The sequence below is a fragment of the Procambarus clarkii genome, chromosome 32 (assembly GCF_040958095.1).
Source record: "Procambarus clarkii isolate CNS0578487 chromosome 32, FALCON_Pclarkii_2.0, whole genome shotgun sequence".
NCBI classification, from domain to species: domain Eukaryota; kingdom Metazoa; phylum Arthropoda; class Malacostraca; order Decapoda; family Cambaridae; genus Procambarus; species Procambarus clarkii.
The window spans coordinates 34,405,076-34,426,159 of record NC_091181.1 but is presented as its reverse complement, the minus strand read 5'-3'; the positions used below and the strand labels follow the sequence as shown (position 1 = coordinate 34,426,159).

The 21,084-nt window shown below is 40.4% G+C and overlaps 1 protein-coding gene across 5 annotated transcripts in view; it reads left to right on the top strand.

Moving 5' to 3' along the window:
- LOC123759413 (traB domain-containing protein) overlaps window positions 1-20,354 on the top strand; it is a 28,173-nt gene extending 7,819 nt beyond the window's left edge. Inside the window, exons 4-14 of one of the 5 annotated variants that reach the window (XM_045744455.2) lie at window positions 689-4,180; window positions 8,670-8,802; window positions 9,257-9,403; window positions 10,861-11,087; window positions 11,194-11,308; window positions 11,769-11,905; window positions 14,002-14,144; window positions 15,433-15,605; window positions 16,229-16,334; window positions 16,530-16,716; window positions 17,779-20,027. In XM_045744455.2, coding sequence (XP_045600411.2) covers window positions 689-4,180; window positions 8,670-8,802; window positions 9,257-9,403; window positions 10,861-11,087; window positions 11,194-11,308; window positions 11,769-11,905; window positions 14,002-14,144; window positions 15,433-15,605; window positions 16,229-16,334; window positions 16,530-16,710 — 4,854 coding nt within the window. In that variant the 3' untranslated portion in view covers window positions 16,711-16,716; window positions 17,779-20,027. Of the gene's footprint in view, window positions 1-688; window positions 4,181-8,669; window positions 8,803-9,256; window positions 9,404-10,860; window positions 11,088-11,193; window positions 11,309-11,768; window positions 11,906-14,001; window positions 14,145-15,432; window positions 15,606-16,228; window positions 16,335-16,529; window positions 16,717-17,778 lie in introns of all 5 variants that reach the window. The other 4 variants (XM_045744458.2, XM_045744461.2, XM_069335221.1 and 1 more) reach the window with 4 other exon arrangements.
- The last annotated feature ends 730 nt before the right edge of the window (window positions 20,355-21,084 follow it).

Below are 21,084 nucleotides of genomic sequence, written 5' to 3'. Positions count from 1 at the left end.
AAAACTATTAGCAATGCATCTATCTATAGCTGGAGAACTCTACATGTTGTTGCAGTAGTTGCTGATGCTGTAATAGTTGTTACTGATGCAGTGGATGGTTGTTATTATTGAAGTGGTTGCTGTTGCAGCAATAGTTGCTGCTGTAGTAGTTGCGGTACTTGCTGCAGTTCTTGAAGTAGTTGCTATAGTTGCGTAGTTGCTGCAGTTCTTGAAGTAGCTGCTGTTGCAGTAGTAGTTGTACTAGTTGCAATACATATTGTATTATTTGCATTAGTTGATGGTTTTGCAGTAGTTTCACACGTAAAATAGTTTGCTGCATATTCTTTAAATAATGAAAATTATTCAACTTTCATAGATTTCCACATTGCTAGACATAATCAAGGACAGTATGAAGTTTAACACTGTGACTAGTCACTCACCATCTTGCAACCAACTTACCTGAGCAAGAGTAGGATGCTTCTTCAGTATTGATACGATGCTTTACAGTATATTGAGAGCAATGGTAAATTGTAATTTAGGCTTAAATAGCTTATTGAATGGATTCTTTTTCTTAATTCACAATATAATGAAAATCAAGTACGTTAAATACATAAAATTATAATTTGATATATAGTTTGTTTACCGTTTTATGTTCTAAAGTATAAATCAATATTTTATTTTCTCACTTAAATCCAAATGAAATCAACAGCAGTTAGAAGAGAGTGGTGGAGTTGGAGAGATCTGGTATTCGCCTGGAACTCCAGTGGAAATTTATAGTCTACCATCAACGTCCTTTTCATCAATTGTTGTTGAAAATGAGAATGTGGAAAGTAACAAAAGGAAAGAAGGCCATGATGTGTCCCGGGGGAGCGAAGGCGGCCACGATGTGTCCCGGGGGAGTGAAGGCGGCCACGATGTGTCCCGGGGGAGCGAAGGCGGCCACGATGTGTCCCGGGGGAGCGAAGGCAGCCACGATGTGTCCCGAAGGAGCGAAGGCAGCCACGATGTGTCCCGAGGGAGCGAAGGCAGCCACGATGTGTCCCGAGGGAGCGAAGGCAGCCACGATGTGTCCCGAGGGAGCGAAGGCAGCCACGATGTGTCCCGAGGGAGCGAAGGCAGCCACGATGTGTCCCGAGGGAGCGAAGGCAGCCACGATGTGTCCCTAGGGAGCGAAGGCAGCCACGATGTGTCCCGAGGGAGCGAAGGCAGCCACGATGTGTCCCGAGGGAGCGAAGGCAGCCACGATGTGTCCCGGGGGAGCAAAGGCAGCCATGATGTGTCCCGAGGGAGCAAAGGCAGCCACGATTTGTCCTGGAGGAGCAAAGGCAGCCACGATGTGTCCCGGGGGAGCGAAGGCAGCCACGATGTGTCCCGGGGGAGCGAAGGTGGCCACGATGTGTCCCGGGGGAGCGAAGGCGGCCACGATGTGTCCCGGGGGAGCGAAGGCGCCCACGATGTGTCCCGGGGGAGCGAAGGCGGCCACGATGTGTCCCGAGGGAGCGAAGGCGGCCACGATGTGTCTCGGGGGAGCGAAGGCGGCCACGATGTGTCCCGAGGGAGCGAAGGCGGCCACGATGTGTCCCGGGGGAGCGAAGGCGGCCACGATGAGTCCCGAAGGGGCGAAGGCGGCCACGATGTGTCCCGGGGGAGCGAAGGCAGCCACGATGTGTCCCGAGGGAGCGAAGGCAGCCACGATGTGTCCCAAGGGAGCGAAGGCAGCCACGATGTGTCCCGAGGGAGCAAAGGCAGGCACGATGTGTCCCAGGGGAGCGAAGGCAGCCCCGATGTGTCCCAAGGGAGCGAAGGCAGCCACGATTTGTCCCGGGGGAGCAAAGGCAGCCACGATGTGTCCCGAGGGAGCGAAGGCAGCCACGATGTGTCCCGAGGGAGCAAAGGCAGCGACGATGCGTCCCGAGGGAGCAAAGGCAGCCACAATGTGTCCCGAGGGAGCGAAGGCAGCCACGGTGTGTCCCGGGGGAGCAAAGGCAGCCACGGTGTGTCCCGGGGGAGCGAAGGCTGCCACGGTGTGTCCCGGGGAAGCGAAGGCTGCCACGATGTGTCCCGGGGGAGCGAAGGCTGCCACGATGTGTCCCGAGGGAGCGAAGGCAGCCACGATGTGTCCCGGGGGAGCGAAGGCAGCCACGATGTGTCCCGGGGGAGCGAAGGCAGCCACGATGTGTCCCGGGGGAGCGAAGGCAGCCACGATGTGTCCCGGGGGAGCGAAGGCAGCCACGATGTGTCCCGGGGGAGCGAAGGCAGCCACGATGTGTCCCGGGGGAGCTCTGAGGTGTCCCGGGGGAGCTCTGAGGTGTCCCGGGGGAGCTCTGAGGTGTCCCAGGGGAGCTCTGAGGTGTCCCAGGGGAGCTCTGAGGTGTCCCAGGGGAGCTCTGAGGTGTCCCAGGGGAGCTCTGAGGTGTCCCAGGGGAGCTCTGAGGTGTCCCAGGGGAGCTCTGAGGTGTCCCAGGGGAGCTCTGAGGTGTCCCAGGGGAGCTCTGAGGTGTCCCAGGGGAGCTCTGAGGTGTCCCAGGGGAGCTCTGAGGTGTCCCAGGGGAGCTCTGAGGTGTCCCAGGGGAGCTCTGAGGTGTCCCAGGGGAGCTCTGAGGTGTCCCAGGGGAGCTCTGAGGTGTCCCAGGGGAGCTCTGAGGTGTCCCAGGGGAGCTCTGAGGTGTCCCAGGGGAGCTCTGAGGTGTCCCAGGGGAGCTCTGAGGTGTCCCAGGGGAGCTCTGAGGTGTCCCAGGGGAGCTCTGAGGTGTCCCAGGGGAGCTCTGAGGTGTCCCAGGGGAGCTCTGAGGTGTCCCAGGGGAGCTCTGAGGTGTCCCAGGGGAGCTCTGAGGTGTCCCAGGGGAGCTCTGAGGTGTCCCAGGGGAGCTCTGAGGTGTCCCAGGGGAGCTCTGAGGTGTCCCAGGGGAGCTCTGAGGTGTCCCAGGGGAGCTCTGAGGTGTCCCAGGGGAGCTCTGAGGTGTCCCAGGGGAGCTCTGAGGTGTCCCAGGGGAGCTCTGAGGTGTCCCAGGGGAGCTCTGAGGTGTCCCAGGGGAGCTCTGAGGTGTCCCAGGGGAGCTCTGAGGTGTCCCAGGGGAGCTCTGAGGTGTCCCAGGGGAGCTCTGAGGTGTCCCAGGGGAGCTCTGAGGTGTCCCAGGGGAGCTCTGAGGTGTCCCAGGGGAGCTCTGAGGTGTCCCAGGGGAGCTCTGAGGTGTCCCAGGGGAGCTCTGAGGTGTCCCAGGGGAGCTCTGAGGTGTCCCAGGGGAGCTCTGAGGTGTCCCAGGGGAGCTCTGAGGTGTCCCAGGGGAGCTCTGAGGTGTCCCAGGGGAGCTCCGAGGTGTCCCAGGGGAGCTCCGAGGTGTCCCAGGGGAGCTCCGAGGTGTCCCAGGGGAGCTCCGAGGTGTCCCAGGGGAGCTCCGAGGTAAAGCAACACCAAATTAGTGTGGATAAAATGGAAGTTGACAATATTGCAAGGTTATCCACTTCGCTAAGTCGGTTACGGATAAGCTATATTCCACCATTAATTACTCTCTCTCGAGAAGTTGTAGAAAATTTCAGCGTTGCTCAGACGACGAGCATGACCCAAGAAATATTAACTGCCTCACCATTCTCTGTTGCAAATAAATTGGAGAAGGAAGGAAAGAAAAGTGTTCATGTTAAATCAGATGTGTGTGTACCCACCAGTACAGGTGCTGAGGATGACCACAGCAGGGTAGACCAACTCGTTTGTCAACTACCCACCAGTACAGGTGCCGAGGATGAGCACAGCAGGGTAGACCAACTCGTTAGTCAACTACCCACCAGTACAGGTGCTGAGGATGAGCACAGCAGGGTAGACCAACTCGTTAGTCAACTACCCACCAGTACAGGTGCCGAGGATGAACACAGCAGGGTAGACCAACTCGTTAGTCAACTACCCACCAGTACAGGTGCTGAGGATGAGCACAGCAGGGTAGACCAACTCGTTAGTCAACTACCCACCAGTACAGGTGCCGAGGATGAACACAGCAGGGTAGACCAACTCGTTTGTCAACTACCCACCAGTACAGGTGCCGAGGATGAGGATGAACACAGCAGGATAGACCAACTCGTTAGTCAACTACCCACCAGTACAGCTGCTGAGGATGAACACAGCAGGGTAGACCAACTCGTTTGTCAACTATCCACCAGTACAGGTGCTGAGGATGAGCACAGCAGAGTTGAACAGCTCATTTGTCAAGAGGTAAATTACTGAAGTTTGACTTGTCATGGGCAAGAATTTTTGTCTTGGTAATTGTGAGCTCCAGTTACAAAAGTTTAATTTAGTTTTAACTTTAAGCCACACTGTACTAGTGATATTGATCATGTCCGTTAGGACATGACTGATTATCTTTCATGCCATGTTACTTAGCCAAATAATTTTTATTTCAATTTGGATAAAATTTTTGGTTTAGTTTTCTTTACCAAAAAACTGAACTTTGTGAGATTTTTATAAAATATTCAGCAAATTTCAGTCTTTCATTGGTAGAGGGTGTGGGGTACCTAATTCAAGTTTGAATTATTTGAACTTTTGATTACAATGTCATACAAAAAGAGCAATGTATTTTCTTTGAGATCTCATACCAGTAATTATATACAGTACAGTAATATGAAATTTGGTGTTGAATGTAAATAATTTACCATCATTACAGGAAATTTTGTTCTGGGTATTTTGTTTCAACTTTGCAGTTTTATTGGAAAACCCTTAATGTCTTTTATCAACTTCAGTTTCCTAAATTTTGTTTAGTGCTCTTCTTTAACTCCTCTCTCCACCTCTTCCTCTCCCTTACTCCACCCCAACCCCACCTCTACTCCACTCCAAGTCATTATACTTGTGGTGGAGTACTCTTGCTTGTACTCCATACCATATCTGCCTCTGGAAATTTTGGTAAAGTTTCAGAGTTAAAATCCGAGTTAAGCTTATCAGCTATGGCAGGCTCCGTGATGGATCTCGTAAGTTTTTGTTTTTTATTGTGACTTGATTGCAATTAAAAAGTGCAATTGCAATTAATTTGAGCAATTAAGCAATTTAATTGCAATTAAAAAAGTCCAATCCAAAAGTCCTCCCATTCCAATTGCTCTGTCTGCCTCACTCAGCTTTTCTTGACTCTTCGTATACTGTTTGAAGTGGTCGTGTTCAGCTCTGATCTTTGTTCGGGCAGTATTGAAATTTTCGAGTTGAGGTTTACAGCAGTTCTGGTGAGCTTGGCCTGGTGTTTAGTCCTGGCATATTGCTTTAAGCTATTACTTGGGTGGAGCTTTGTTTCAATCTTTTGTAGTTTTTTCCTTTTCTTAGATGTTCTGAAGTCGATTATGTCTTGACCTTTGTAATCTTTCTTTCGCTCTTTCCCACATTGTTGGTGGTTGTCTGGTCTTTTCAAAGTTTATTTGATGGCTATGGAGTATTTTCTTTCCAATTAGGAGCTTCTCATATTAGGAACTTCACACAAATACTAGAGATAAAATAACCAGAAAGGGGAAATTTTTTTATTCGAGGGGAGGCTGCGGCTGTCACGAGAACAGCGAGCCTTCAGCGTGGGTGAGCACTTACATGACGAGGTCAGGATGCCATGTTAGACATAGTGGTACCTCAGCTTTCGAATTTAATCCGTTTCCAGAGACGGTTTGTAAGCCAAAAATTTGTGAACTGAAGCGAATTTTCCTCATAAGAAATAATGTAAATTGAATTAATCTGTTCCACACTCCCCCAAAAAATTAACGTCAAAATAAATTTTATACCTAATTCACCCAAATCATCAGTACTAAAGCATGTACAAGTTATTGCTTACCTTTATTGATGACTCGTTGGCATATGGAAGACGGTGAGGAAGGGAGGAGGGGGGAGGAGAGGTGTTAGTGTTTGGAGGGGGAGTCCCCTTCCATTATAACATCGGGCAGTGATGACTTCTCTGGAGTACTCTCTCTGGCACATTTTGTCTGCATACCACTAGGACCTGCTTGTGGCTCGCTGCTTGATTTTCTCACTAAAAATCTATCCATAGAGGATTGTTTTTCCTTTCGTTTTAACACTGTCTGTAGTGAGGCATCAGTGTCATTAAAAAGGTTAATGCGACGTCCTACTACAGCTTGCTCTGGGTGAGTCATTTCAACAAAAGTTTGTATTTCTTCCCACAGCCTACACCACTTCCTAAATATTGAAAGACATTTTGTACTTCCTCCTCCTTCCCTGAGGATATTCCTCAGCTGCCTCTTGTTGCTGCTCCTTGTGGTCATTCTCACGTGTGTTTTCTTGGCTTGAACCGTACTACTGGCTTTCTTGGGACCCATGGCGAGATATATAATAACTTTTATGTTCAAATGCTCCAAAATCCGAAAAACCTCTAAATTCTTTACAAATAATTCAGAAGTGATTGTCACTAGGCGGGACGCACTGGTAAGTAGACGTGGTCACCGTACCACCATACTTTAGGATGAACGTATACGCGTATCAACAAACTTCCTTTCCCGAGGCAAAGTTCGTAACCCGATTCGGATTTTACGAAGAAATTGGGCTCATAACCCGAAAAGTTCGTAAAGAGGGGCATTTGTAAGCCGAGGTGTCAATGTACATAGAATGGGAAGAAGTTGGTGCTCATTTTAAAACAAGTCCCATAATATTCGGGCAATAAATGGAATTTTTGCACATTTTTAAATTATTAATGCCATTCACATCATCCAGCATACTCCCTATTTTGGTTTTATGACAGAATATGCGGCATTAGGCAGCAAAAGTGTTAATTTAACATCACTTAGGCTCAGAATCCTGCATTTGCCAGTATTAAACTATCAATCTTTTGTCTTTGAAAAGCCTGTGTAAATAGTCTTGTACACTCTGAATATATTTCTAGCCTCCTTTTTTGTATATACAAATTTCCTAATGTTGCTGATGAATCATGTCTAAATAATTCATGTATTTCGTAAATAACAGGTTCCAGGACAGACCCTCTAGCATGCCACTTCCAAAGTTACCCTCTTGGATCTAAGGTCATTTATGCTATTTCCATTAAAAATAACCATTCCCTTGTCCAACATAAGCTAGCAATTCCCTCCACCCCTAATTCCATGAGTCTTGCTTTCTAACCAGTCTTTCATAAGGCACTGTATGAATCAAGGTACACAGTCGCAGTCCTTGCTTGGATGATGATACACTCGAGATGTCTGCCAGGTTGTTCACAGGTTGTGATGTTGGCTTCCTGAATGTGGTGCTCAATTTCAGGGATGGTGTGCCTTAATGCTTGTGAAATTTGTTGCCTGGTATTCCTACCTGTGAGCTTGGTGGCATTGCACCTGTTCCTTCTATGGGTTTCTGTTCTTGGCCGGGACTTTGGCTGTCTGCTTCTGTCTCCACCCCTTGTCTTTGTTTTTTAGTGCTTGAGCCCAGTTCCATGACTTGGTGGTCTGGTTTTTAGATTCACATGGTTTGCATCCCCTTGCCTGTTAGATTTCTGGGAATTTTAATCGTAGACAGCCGATTGTATGCTATTGCTCACTTGCCGTGTTCCTGGCTGCTTGGCTGGTGCCTCTGGTGACCTAGGCTGCCACATAGTGGTGGTTAGATGAATCATGGTTTGTGGTGTTTACCCCTCTGTAATGATCATTTGCTTCATTAACTTTTGGTACCTAATTTTGCTACTATATTCTTATCAATATACATGTAGTAGCAAACAAGAGTTTGCTTGTTTTCTTTTTTTGTTGTTGTGGATCTGACTTGCAAGATGCCCTCACCTTGTAGAGTGAGCCAGATTCGGCATCTGGTAGGCAAAGGAGAGTCTATGAGGCCTGGTGCAACTCCCTTAGGCTTCACTAGCCCAGCACTTACCTCAGAGAGCAACTGAGGGCTCCAACAGAAAATGGAGTTACATTTCAATCAGTGGTTGATATCTTGGAAGGTCCCCTCAGTAGCTGAAAGGTGATGACTTCAAGGGATATTATCTATTAAACCAGTATATGTTGATTATATTTATTTATATGATCATTTAACTAAGTTTTAAATATTAAGTTTTGCATTAATTCTGGAATGCCTAAATTACTATTAAGCCTAGATGGGTACAATTCTCTTGGCTCTGGGTCACCCATATGAACAATTCTTAAAATATTTAAGGAAAAAGTCTATATTCTGTCCTTAATTGCATATACAGAATTTCAGATTAATTAAATTCTGATACTGATGTCAGTTTCTGAAATTTGGATAGTGTTACACCGTAATTGTATGTTTTGTATTTGGTAGGATTCTGGAAAAATAAATACGGGCATATAAAGACAAATACAAAAAGAGTCGAACTTAATACTGTGCAGCATTTTGAATAATAATTTTAAGGCATAATGACCCCATAATAACAGGGTTTTATCATTTATTTGGTAATGACCAGGAAGGTGTTAAATTTTGGTAATTAATGTACAGTACTGTACAAGGATATATAATCAAAACCCCAAATGTTTAAATTTCTTCAGTGAAAAGCAACATATCGTGTAAACCAGAATCATCCCAGATGAATTAAAATGTCATAGTACATTAAATGTACTGCTGTTAAATGATCACTAAATTCTTCTGTGTATATTAAAATATTAACCTAGAATCTTGTACTGTATATTTTTTTTATATAATTGTATCTTTAACTTAAGCACAATATCCAATATTTGTGAGAAATTAATTATATAAATGTTCCTGAATTTAAGAATACCATTCTTGACAGAGTTCTGTAGAGAATGTGAGTGTGAAATCAGAAGATGGTTATGAAGAAGATGTAGAAGACAGTGAAGAGGATGTCATTAGTGATAGCGAAGTTGTTGTGTCGGCATCTATGCAGTTTCCATTAAGTAATAAATGTGAGTGTTCATTATTTTATACAATATTTCCACTTTCTAATTAGTTAATTGGTTCTAGAGCTTCCTGCATGTGTGTTATTGTATTTCTCTCTTCTCCTTCCTCCCTTTCAGTTATCCCAACCTTGCTTTCCTCCCTCTTTTCCCCTCCTATTTATCCCCTTCTATTTATCCCCTCCTATTTATCCCCTCCTCTTCAATTTATTCCCTCTTCTCCCTCGTATTTATTCCCCCTGTATGTACAAATTTAAAAAAAAAGTAATACAGTAATTGGAAATTGATTGAAAGTGGAAGTACGGTGGATAAAAAAGCTAAAAAACAAAACAAAAAATCCTTTCTTAGTTTGTGGTTCCATCTTTCAGATGAAGTCATCTGATCAGGTTGTTGTTTTGGTTGGTTTACACGTGTAAAATATTTGTGCATTTTCTCATGGAGCATTTCTTGTTATACTTTACAGCTGAGCACGAAGAAAAGGCATCTTCTGAGCCTCAACCGTTGGAGAAAGAGCAAGCAAGTAGTAGAGATTCCCGCGTACCTTTGGAGTCGAGTACTGGGGTCACAGTCAGTGTCCAAAGCCAGCTCTCACAGTCTCCTACAGGAGAGGGTTAGTAGAATAGGGCACGTTTTTCTGTCAGACAGCATTCGAGTATTTATAGTTTTGTGGCTCATTTCCATTTTCTAGTCTTTGACCCCATGTCCCATTGCTTAGTTAACCCCTTGTAATTTGTATGTTGTGATCATGTCTATTCTGGCCCTTCTTTTCTCAAGTTACTAAGTTGAGCTTCTTTAGCTAATCTTCATAAACTAAATTTTTTCAGGTATCAGACTTGTTATTTGTTATAATATAACATTTGGATTTTTAAATCTTTGTGCTTCTTGAAGTGAATTCTTTTCAAATGCTATACTCTATATTCTATCTTGGATATCTCATCTTGTGAAGTACAGAGATTGTAAAATTGCAAAATTAATGTAATTTATAGATACAATCTAGAAACATGAAACAAGGTTGGCAGTGTACAGCAATATAGTAGAATGTCATTTTGAAGACACTTTTGCACTTTGACATTTCAATGGCACACTTTTTTCCCGCTACACTGATCCCCAAGATGGATCATCAGATCCAAATTATCTTCATGGTTGTCCTCATTTCTGCATCATGTTGATGCAAAATTAATCAAATTTCATTTTGCATACAAAATTTAACAATCGCTTCTTTATCAAACTAATGTTTCCACTTTTTAGTGTATGCAAAACATTTTATTGCTGAACATTTAGAAAACAAAAACAAATGCTCCATACCAGCGTTTCTCAACCTTTGTGCCCTTGAAATAATTCTGGGTTGTACTCTGGATAAACACACTTGGATTTCATTGGCAACTGAAAGGAGGCAATTTGTTGTTGCTCTTGATACTTGTTAAATGAGAAAAAGTAAACAGAATAATGACTCAAAAATACATTTGCATGTAATTATAATTTAGGTATTTATCATTATCATTTGTGGAACCCCTAGTTACCTGGAAGAACACTACTCTAACCTATAAGGAGGTCTGGAAATAAATTAGTATAAATTATTTTTACATTGCTATGCTTATAGTCAATGGAGCCACAAAGTTATGCTTCACTTGAAAAATGTATTGAATAATTTATATTTTTTATATATATAAAATTATAATTATAAATAAAAAATATAATCATATAAAACATATTATCACGAGTAACCGCTTAATATAGGATTTTATTCACTTCTGCATCTCAGCTGTGTCTCATATACCAGGCAATGGTTAGCAAAATCTTATTTGTGCCTATAATGAACATTTATTTCCAATCATTTTGATAAAAATCAGAGTTTTAACCCTATAATTAGGTTCACAAACATGAAATGTTTATACTGGATAAACACTTTTTATGTATTGCTGAGTGAGCGACAGAATTGGTGTTTTCTTCTGGACAAGAAAATGATCACTGGCTTTAGGATGTGAAACTGGTTAACCTTCATTTCTTAACTGCTTTAACACCTTCTCTAGTGAAAATTGGTGCAGTAATGATGTTTAAATTTTTCAGAAAGTCCATCTGGTTGTGAGAGTGATGTGGAAGATAATGATGAAGATGAGATAAAAGAGGAACATTCAGTCTCTGGAGCAAATTCCCAGGTGGTTGCTGTCAGTCGGATTCCAAGTTCTGTGCAGCTACCAGAGACTGTCACTCGTCTTGATACTTCATACGGTAGTTCCGTCTTCCTCGTTGGAACGGCACACTTTTCCAAAGAAAGCCAAGCTGATGTTGCAGATGTGAGAAATGTTTACATTTTGGGACTTTCACTGTAATATGTTGATAGCAAATTGCATTTAATAAATTACAAAATTTGTTGAATTAAATCTCTTGTTGTATTTTCAGACAATTAGAAGAGTAAAACCAGATATAGTTGTTGTTGAGCTCTGCAAGGCACGTACAGCTATTTTACAGTTGGATGAAGAAACTATTCTTCAGGAATCTAGAAGCCTTGATTTCAGTAAGATTCTTTTACAGTTGATTATGATAAAAAATGTATTTTTGTCCAATTATTCATTCCCACTAGTTAAGTATGTTACATGATTAAAAATTGTACTTACACAAGGTTGCAAATGAGAATGATGGGTGCTATAGAATGCATATAAAAAAATGGGAAGCAGAAAGTTAATGGTCATAATTGAAAAAGTAATGAAATGATTGTGTTGAGAGAGTGGCAAAAACTTTCTAGGGATAGAAGTGAGTGCAATGGTCCTTTACTGTAATTTTTATATAGCCCTCTCATCAACTTGGTATGATTTTTAATTTTTGCAGGTATGGAAGTCTCAAACTACTGCTCTCCTGACATTGGTGTACTCATTCCTTGCTCTCCTTAGTGTCACTGTTTCCTTATGCTGAAGCTACATGATGCTATGTATGGTAATTACTGTATAGTGAAATGAATAATGGTTTCTCTTTCTTAGAAAAGATGCAGATGATCATCCGTCAACATGGAAAGATTCAAGGGATTTTGTACCTTTTACTACTGTCTGTGTCAGCCCATATAACCAAACAACTGGGGATGGCACCAGGAGGCGAGTTTCGTACGGCATTTGCCGAGGTGAGAATTAGTGTTGTGGAATTTTTGTAGGCTTTGTGGGCATTGCAAGCCAGTAAGGTTGCTGTAAGTTAAAACAAATCTTCATGAAATGAATGGCAAAAAAAGTTTGAAACCTTAAAGTTATGCAGATTTTCTTTACATGAAATGGTATGATAATTACACTCGGTTTTTATATGAATTTGGTTGATGCATTTACTAGTTTCATCTTGACAAAAAAAATCTTATATGAATTTTCTGTACAGTATCCGACTAAATTTGACAATTTAACATAAGCTAGTGAGCTAGATGTGGTATGTGATGAATTGCTTTTACTGTTATAATGCTTTGTAATTGATTAAAAATGTTATAGCCTCCAGTTAGAATTGGAAAACCTGATATTTCATTGTCCGAGTAATTCTAGAATCCATAATATGGGGACCCATATAATGGAGGTTTCTCTGTACAGTATTGCCACTTGTAAAGTTAAAAATGTCTGGAGATTTCTTGGGTGCTCCTTCACCTTTGGTACAAAATTCTTGTTAGACCCCTCTTGAAATATGTTTTGGTCATCTGCATGGTTTTTGTCTCGTAAGTCAGACTTGCACATTTTAGTGGTCTAGGCATAAATTTTTTTTCCAATAAAAATCATATTACATTTGTGTACATGTGGGAGCCGATCAGCAGAGCAGACAGCACGCTGGACTTGTGATCCTGTGGTCCTGGGTTCGATCCCAGGCGCCGGCGAGAAACAATGGGCAGAGTTTCTTTCACCCTATGCCCCTGTTACCTAGCAGTAAAATAGGTACCTGGGTGTTAGTCAGCTGTCACAGGCTGCTTCCTGGGGGTGGAGGCCTGGTCAAGGACCGGGTCGCGGGGACACTAAAAGCCCCGAAATCATCTCAAGATAATCTCAAGAAGATAGCCCCAGCAACATTGGAACAACACAGCACTCTTAGTTTTCTTTGAGCTTGTAGCCAGTAGCAGGATCATTTTTGTGACTGAACCTGAGAGTATGCTTAAAATATTTTAGTGCAAACCTTTTTCATATCTATTATAAATTTATTTAGGAAGAAATTTGTTTCCAGAATGCACCCGAGTTTACGATACAGTACCTGGTTGTGTTTATCAATTATGTTGGCAGATTATTTCCCAGCTAATTGTTTGTTGAATACAGTGCCATGGTAGAGTTTGAAGGTCCTAAGCCACATATTTGAATACACAAGTTTCCCAGCAATACTTACATTGGCATATAATCAGTCACACTTGCTTTTTCCATGAGCCACCAGCTTCCTGTTATATTCTGCTTGCACCACTGCCACAATGCATAAAATATTCATTTTAAATTGCATAATGCCCTTGCCTTGTAGGTCTTGTTTCAATCTTAGCAAAGAATGTAAAAAACTTGACTTGTTCTTCATGGTATTTTGTACCTATTGTCCTTAACACCTTGAACTTTGCTGCCATCACTCTTTTTATGGACACCACTATCATCTTAAACTCTATTTTCTTCACACTGCATCTTCTTTTTTGGGGGATTAATGGTTTTAGATACACTGCTTGAATTCTGTATTGTATTTTGAGTGAACATTTAAAAAGGATGTTTCATAACTTTCAGTCGATCTTGGGAATGGTTACACCACTCTCAGAAGAGTGGAGAAGGTGGTATTCTCACTAGGATGCAAGAGGTGAAATGTTAAATGTTGGAGGAGTTAGTTGATGAGTGCAAAGGTAGTCCATAGCAATCTTTGAGCATTTTTCTTCTTTGGCGATGCCTCTCCAACCTATAAAAGTGGGGAAGCATGAAAATTATGATGATTTTGAATAACATGGCTGCTGAAAAAGTTACTTTATTTGCCCCAAGTTCAGGGAGCAGAACGAGGTGGCGATATAGGCAAGTGCCATTATTTGGTAAGTTGTCGTTAGGCATTATAGTTGTAAGCATTGCTGAGTTTGTTCATATCTATTTGGAGTTTTTATTAAGTTAATAAAGATACATAATTATTTCACGAATGAGTACCAGAATGAAAAAGGTAAAATGGTATATTTAAGAATGTTTTATTATCTTGTATGTAACATGTTGCACATTGCTGGCTCTTAAAAGTGTGTTCTTCTCTTAGGCTCGGCAGTCGGCTCCAGGGTGCATAATCCAGCTTGGTGACCGGCCTATACAGGTCACATTGTCTCGTGCCTTGGCCTCCCTCTCACTCTGGCACAAGGTCAAGCTCACTTGGCACATACTTACATCTAAGGAACCAATTAGGTTAGTGTATATTGTTGTGTGTCCTCGTTATGTTTGATTTTCCTTGACCAAATGATGATATAATGTAGTCCAGGTTTTCTCTTGTAAAAGCTGGAACATATTTGTTACTGAGTTATGTACCACCAAACCTTTTAAGTATTTGTCTAAAATTTGCTTGTTGGATTTTCTTGTAGAAGAGAGCAATAGCTGTATATTCCTAGAAGGAAATATGCAAATACAGTATTGAGCATTTATTCGCAATGAAATAGTAAATTGGAAAAAAAAAAAAACCTAGAGAAGCATAAGGAGAAACAACACATTAATGTTGGTGCTTGCCAATTGCATAAATTATAGGAATATTGTAGTGTTAAAACACCAGTAGTGTTTAAGCATTCTTCATTGGTTACAATCATTAGTCTGGATGACTGGTGGAAAGCTGCAAAACTACTGTTATTAATTGCCAAGATATAAAACAAATCTGTATTAATATTGTTTACTCATCCTGTTAACATGTAAATTTGGACACGTTTTGTCAGACTTCATATTTGGGATGGTTGAACATTGTTACATAAAATGGTTTAGTAGTTCTGGCTGTACAGCTTGACTGCACCAGATTGAACTTGTAGGTACTGTATATCTAGGCACAAGTCCATTCAGTTGTACAGCATTGTAAAGTCACAAGAACTTGTTTAGCTTCTGTTATTTGTATACTTTCATAATATTTATGGTGCTTTTTATTCAGATTTGCATATACTTTTTATCAGCCAATTCAAAATTTCATGGCTGTATATGTATGAATGAGCTGTTTCATTTAGTATAAGCTGCCTCCAGTTATACAGTAACTTAAGGGGGGTCACTTATATTTCATGCAAAAAAAAAAATAAAAATATTGGGTAGTTTCTATTGATAAAAGTACTGTATCTTCTATGAAAAAATATAAATTATTTAAAGCTTTTTAATAGAGTTGACAAATATAGAACATGTATATTTTTGTAATGGTTACAAGAACTACTTGATGATTTTGGTGGCAAATGCTTAATTCAAGGCAAAATATTTTCTTACTGGGGGTAGGTAGAGAGGGGGACTAATCAGGTCCAGTAAGACAGTACTATGTTTGACTGTAGGTTATATTTACACTATTAAACAGAAGCTGCTAGTGCTGTCAGTCATCGCTTACACTTTTTTTGACAGATTACGCAGGTGAATCGTTATGCAGAATTTTACATAACACTAGGTTGAAATAAACATTTGCTCTTATATCATGCAGTAGCAAATGTTAAGAGTTGAAATTATAATTTTGCATTGACAGCAAAGAGGAGGTGGAGAAATGTAAGCAGCGAGATTTCATAGAGGAAATGTTGGCAGAGATGACGGGTCAGTTCCCTGCAATAAGTGAAGTATTTGTTAAGGAGCGTGACCTGTACCTGTGTCGTTCACTGCAGGCTGCAGCACAGCCTGTTCCAAACCCTTTGTCTCCTTCAGGTTTGTGCACTTTATTTTTAACATTAATTGCTTTTGCTAAAACCTTTTTCAGTCACACATGTCATACATTTGCAAAATTTATAATACAGTATTAACAGCACCTACAGACTGGCCACATTTGGGGTGATATCACAGATTGTGATGAGAGGTTTAAGGAAGTGCACTAGAATCCCAGATTTATATGACCTTGTGTTCCAGGAGACATTGTGTAGAAGGGAATTATTAAAGATGATGGAAATAGTATGGGGGAAAAAGTAGGATGCAGTCTGGTAAAATTAAAATTAGTTACAATAGATTAAAATAAAGTAATACAGTATATTATTGAATCCTTAAAATATTATATTTTATAAGTGAGCACAATGAGCAGGATTTCATCACAAAAAAGAAAAGTAGTGTAAGGTCAGTAATAAAATTAAACCAAAGATCAGGTAAAGAAAAATGTTTATGGAAAGAGTTGATTCTTATGAACATGTCTGTAACAAATTATGGAACAAAACACTAAGGGAATATTACTTAGAGATAATTATAAATACAAAATAGTATTAAATGTGTGTGAAGCATAAATAAAAATGAATTTATGTACTGTATTTAATAACCGATCCAGTACGATGTGTTTGTTGCAGGAATCTCCCCTCGTGTTGTTGTTGGCGTTGTTGGGATTGGGCATGTGCCTGGGATTGTGGAACATTGGGGAAAGGTTACAGATGCTGATATTATTCCCATCATGAGGCAAGTACATTTTTAGTGGTGAAATGCACTTGAATTTTTCCCTAACCTGTATGCATGCTGTACATGACATATAATATGTACAATTAGTTACTAGTGTATTATATCTTTAAGTTTAAATGTGCGTGTTTGGAAAATATTGCTATTATATTTTGGCTTGTGTTTTTCTCTATTGCTTATATATTTTTGTTTTTTCAGGATTCCTCCCACAAGTCTCTCGAGTAAAATTCTGAAGATTACGTTTAAAATGTCTATGTATGGTTTAGTTGGTTATGGTGTATACAAGTGCCTGCCAAGTTCGGCAAAGTCTACAATCCACGCTTCTCTGCAGTCGGCAATCACATCAGTATCAAGTGTTTTACCAAAATGGCAGAAATAAGAGAAGGTAAGAGAAATACTTATGTAGTTATTTTGTGTTGGTTACATAAAATAATATGGTGTATGAATAATTGATATTGAATGCAGTTTATTATTGGGATTGCTAAGAAAAAGATGAAGTACAATACTGTAATTGTAATTGGAGAATTATGTTAAATAAAAATTAAAATTGTTAATGATTATCACAACTGTCATCTTGATGTATTTTCCATTTTAATGGGAGAGGAAGGTCTAGAAGAATTATGTTGGTACAGTACTATGAGAAAAGGTTAAAACTATTCCAATAGACATCTGTAACATTGCCAATAACTTCCATACCATTTACAACAGACCTTCCCATCCCCCTCTTCACCACCACCAGACCCCAACAGACTCGTACTTCATGTCACAAAATGTAAAATACTTTGTGAAAAGTCAAATGATGTAAGACATTCACTCCCTTATAACAAGCTCATCCTTGCCGTGTGTGTGTGTATGTATACATGTATGCATAATATAAACGTATAAATGTACATTATAAATACAAATCTTTGTATGTATACATATGTATATACATGTGTGTGTGTGTATATGTCGATAGTACAGTTGAGTTCGTTCTCGACTCAATCGAGAATTCTGTATTCGAATCCCAGGCATGATAGAAATGGTTGGGCGCATTTCCTATCGTCTAATGCCTCTGTTCACCTAGCGGTAAATAGGTATTGAGGAATTAGTCAGCTTGTTGTGGGGTTGCATCCTGGGCAGGGTCAGTAATTCGACCTTATGGGGGGGCAATATAAGCCTAACGTGTATGAATACGCTCTGGCTGCCTGTCCCCTGAAACAATAAATTATTATAATAATGATACTATACATACATACCAGTATATGTCTTAGGTATATACATGTATGTACTATACATATATGTATACTTATACTATATACATGCACATATACTTGTATACTACATATATGTACACACATACACATACATATATTCATACATTTACACTGTTATTTCCTTAATTTTATTACCTTGTACTGTCATGTGCTGCAAGAATATACTCATGTACAGTATTCACGTATTTCAGAAGCTATTGGCGATGCTACAAAACCAGCAATAAGTGAACAGAGTACAAGTGCATTGGAAACGGAAGATTGTGAGAAAATTGTGTATTCTCAGTCTGTAATGCTTTTACAGAATACACTTGCAAAGAAAATAACCACAATCAACCAAGAAATGGAATATAATGCATCCAGTTCTGAGGGAACTCAAAATATAGATTTACCTAAACTTTCCGATGATCCAAAGATTAAAAGCAGGATCTTTAAGCACAAATGTTTGTGTTGTAATGTTAATGCCAAACGTAAAAAATATTCTACCAACCAATCGGAGGAGGAAGAAGGGCTTGAAGGTAATTGCAAATGTATTCCACAGGAGTCGAGAGAGAATTTTGTGCCGAGTTGCCAAGGCAAGCTGGAAGATCAACCCGGTATCCATCAGGAATTGAGGAACACCAAAGAGAAAACAGAAATACACAAAGTTGGGGAGTGTTCAAGTGTTCCAGGCTCTAATATTAGTAGTAAGACAAGTTTATCTGTTTCTTGTATGAATTGTATTATTCCCATGGAAGAGTCCCTTACTGCTACTAGTTCAGGAGGAACTGCAAGTTCTTCCATAAGTGCTGAAGTTTGTGAGAAGATTCACTTTGATTTAGATGGGAGTGATTTTAAGTTAGGTCAGATCTCTGGTCATCAAGAAAAGGTAAAATTATCCCACTTGGAAAATGTATCTGCATTGAAGGAAGTAAGACCACACCAAGGTGAAGATGAATATGACCATGTTTGTGATGGCCTTGTGTATGCTATTACATCATTTCCTGGTTCTGGCATAGATCAAAATGAATATGTCCAGGATCTTATAGAGGGCTGCAGGTGCAATGGTGTTTGCTCAGAAGGCTGTACTTGTATTAAACTGAATGGGTTACCTTATAAAGATGGGAAGCTCAGGGATGATTATGATTCGTGGCCATTATTTGAATGTAATGATGATTGTAGTTGTATGGAAGGTTGCCCTAACCGTCTTGCACAACGAGGTCCAGTTGTTGGCCTGAAAATTAGGCATATTCCAGGGAAGGGATATGGTGTTATTTCATCAAGTTTTATTCCTAAACATGCTTTTGTATGTGAATATGCTGGAGAGTTGATTAGCATACAGGAAGCCCGGGCAAGATTTTTGCGACAAAGTGATGGGTCAAATTATATCTTGATCTTGAGAGAGCATACAGCAGATAGATCTTCTGGACCTCAAATTACAATAATTGACCCAACTGTAATTGGGAACATTGGTCGTTACATCAATCATTCGTGTGATCCTAATCTAGTGGTGGTGCCCGTTCGCGTGAACAGCATGGTTCCCCTCGCAGCCCTGTTTGCTAAGAAAGATATTGCTTCTGGTGAGGAGCTTTGCTATGATTATGACAGCAGTGAGAATAATTGCAAGGTTCCACATCCACATGTTTTGGATGCAACATGTGTGTCTCAGATTGGTAGAACTGGTTGTTCATTAAATGCAGAGAACTTAAAAGAGGAGGGAGCTATTTTGCCTTCAGGCCCTCTGAGTGGGAGTGAAGGAGGTGCATTTCCAGTGCAGTCCATAAGTAATGACTCAAATTTCCATAAAACTGTATATAAGCCTTGTTTGTGTAAAGCAAAGAACTGTAGAGGTTTCTTACCTGTTAATGATGCATTATTTTGACTAAAAGTTGATGACTATTTTTATGTAAATGATAAAATGCTGTGAAAAATATTTCCAAAATACAATGAATATATAGTCATTTTCTGGGAGTTTTTATTGCTCTTGCAGATTTGTTACATTGGGGGAATAATATAAATGTGTGGTAAGGAAAAGTTATATGAATGTAGTTTATTATTTTATCCATATCCATAGTACATATTAAAATGCAGTTACAACAGTCTTGCCTTCAGATTGGTTTCTCGTGCAGGTAGTGTATCTGCACATAGTTGTTTATGTAGTCTGCTTTTGTTGGGACTCCCGCACCTCAGCCATCCCAGAAAAACCAACCTAGCCAAGCACCACTTCACCCTCGCCCACCCAACCTCCACTCCACCCAACCTCCACTCCACCCAACCTCCACTCCACCCAACCTCCACTCCACCCAACCTCCACTCCACCCAACCTCCACTCCACCCAACCTCCACTCCACCCAACCTCCACTCCACCCAACCTCCACTCCACCCAACCTCCACTCCACCCAACCTCCACTCCACCCAACCTCCACTCCACCCAACCTCCACTCCACCCAACCTCCACTCCACCTTGCTCTTAAGAAAAGTATTACATGTTTCTAGTTATTTGTCAAGGCAAATTTGCAAAAAAAAAAAAAAAAATAGTACTGTAGCGGAAGCTTTTATACATTTTAAAATATTTATATTTGACTCGTAATGGGGAACATTTTAATGATTAGAAAGTTTTATATAATACTTTTCTTTAGGCCTGGTTCCCAACATATTCTCTGCCACAGCCAGCATTAATATTTGGTTTACATAATATATTTCTTCAAAGCACATGCTTTCTTTTTCTCCTACCGAACTTTATTTTCTTGTAGTACGTTTTATGATGGAGTGTAATAAAAAAACTTGGAATTTTGATTGTGTCATTAACTTAAATTGTTCTAAATATTTGTCATAATATGATGCAGACTGTATAGTTCACACACCTCATGAGGAGTATAACCCCTGAGTTAACCCTCAGGGGTTAGAGCTTAGCATCCCCCTCTTATGTTTGTGAACATTTCTGTGGGAGTTTAGTAATATTTTGTCTTTGTAGGTTTTGTATGTAACCCTATCATGGTTTAGCACCAAAAAAAAAAAGGAATGTCGACAAGAAGACGTAACTGCAGCATTCATTGTGAAAATTGGCAGGAATTTAATATGCCAATTTTGTTTAAATAAAGCTCTTATTTGAGATATATATAATTTACAAAAACAGATGCAGCATATTCATAAGTATTTAGAATGATTATCTTGCTGCTTTGCAGGAAATTTTGTTCAATATAATTATGGTAATTATCTATATTATGTCTTTTCCTTTTCTCATTACATGCATTAAGAGCAGTGATATGCAAATATTTACAGGGGAAAAAAAATAGGTGAACTAATATGCAATGATTATACAAGTTCACATTGAGCAGTCCTACCTCACTGCCCAGTTCATCTCGGGGATGAGAGATGGGGGCATGCCTGGAATATGAATATTATGCAATTACAGTAATTTTTATTTTGTTATATAGAGCAATTGGTTGTGAATATACAGTAGTTACAAATAGCTCCAACAATGATAAGCTTCTAGAAATGTAATATAAATGATTTTAGCA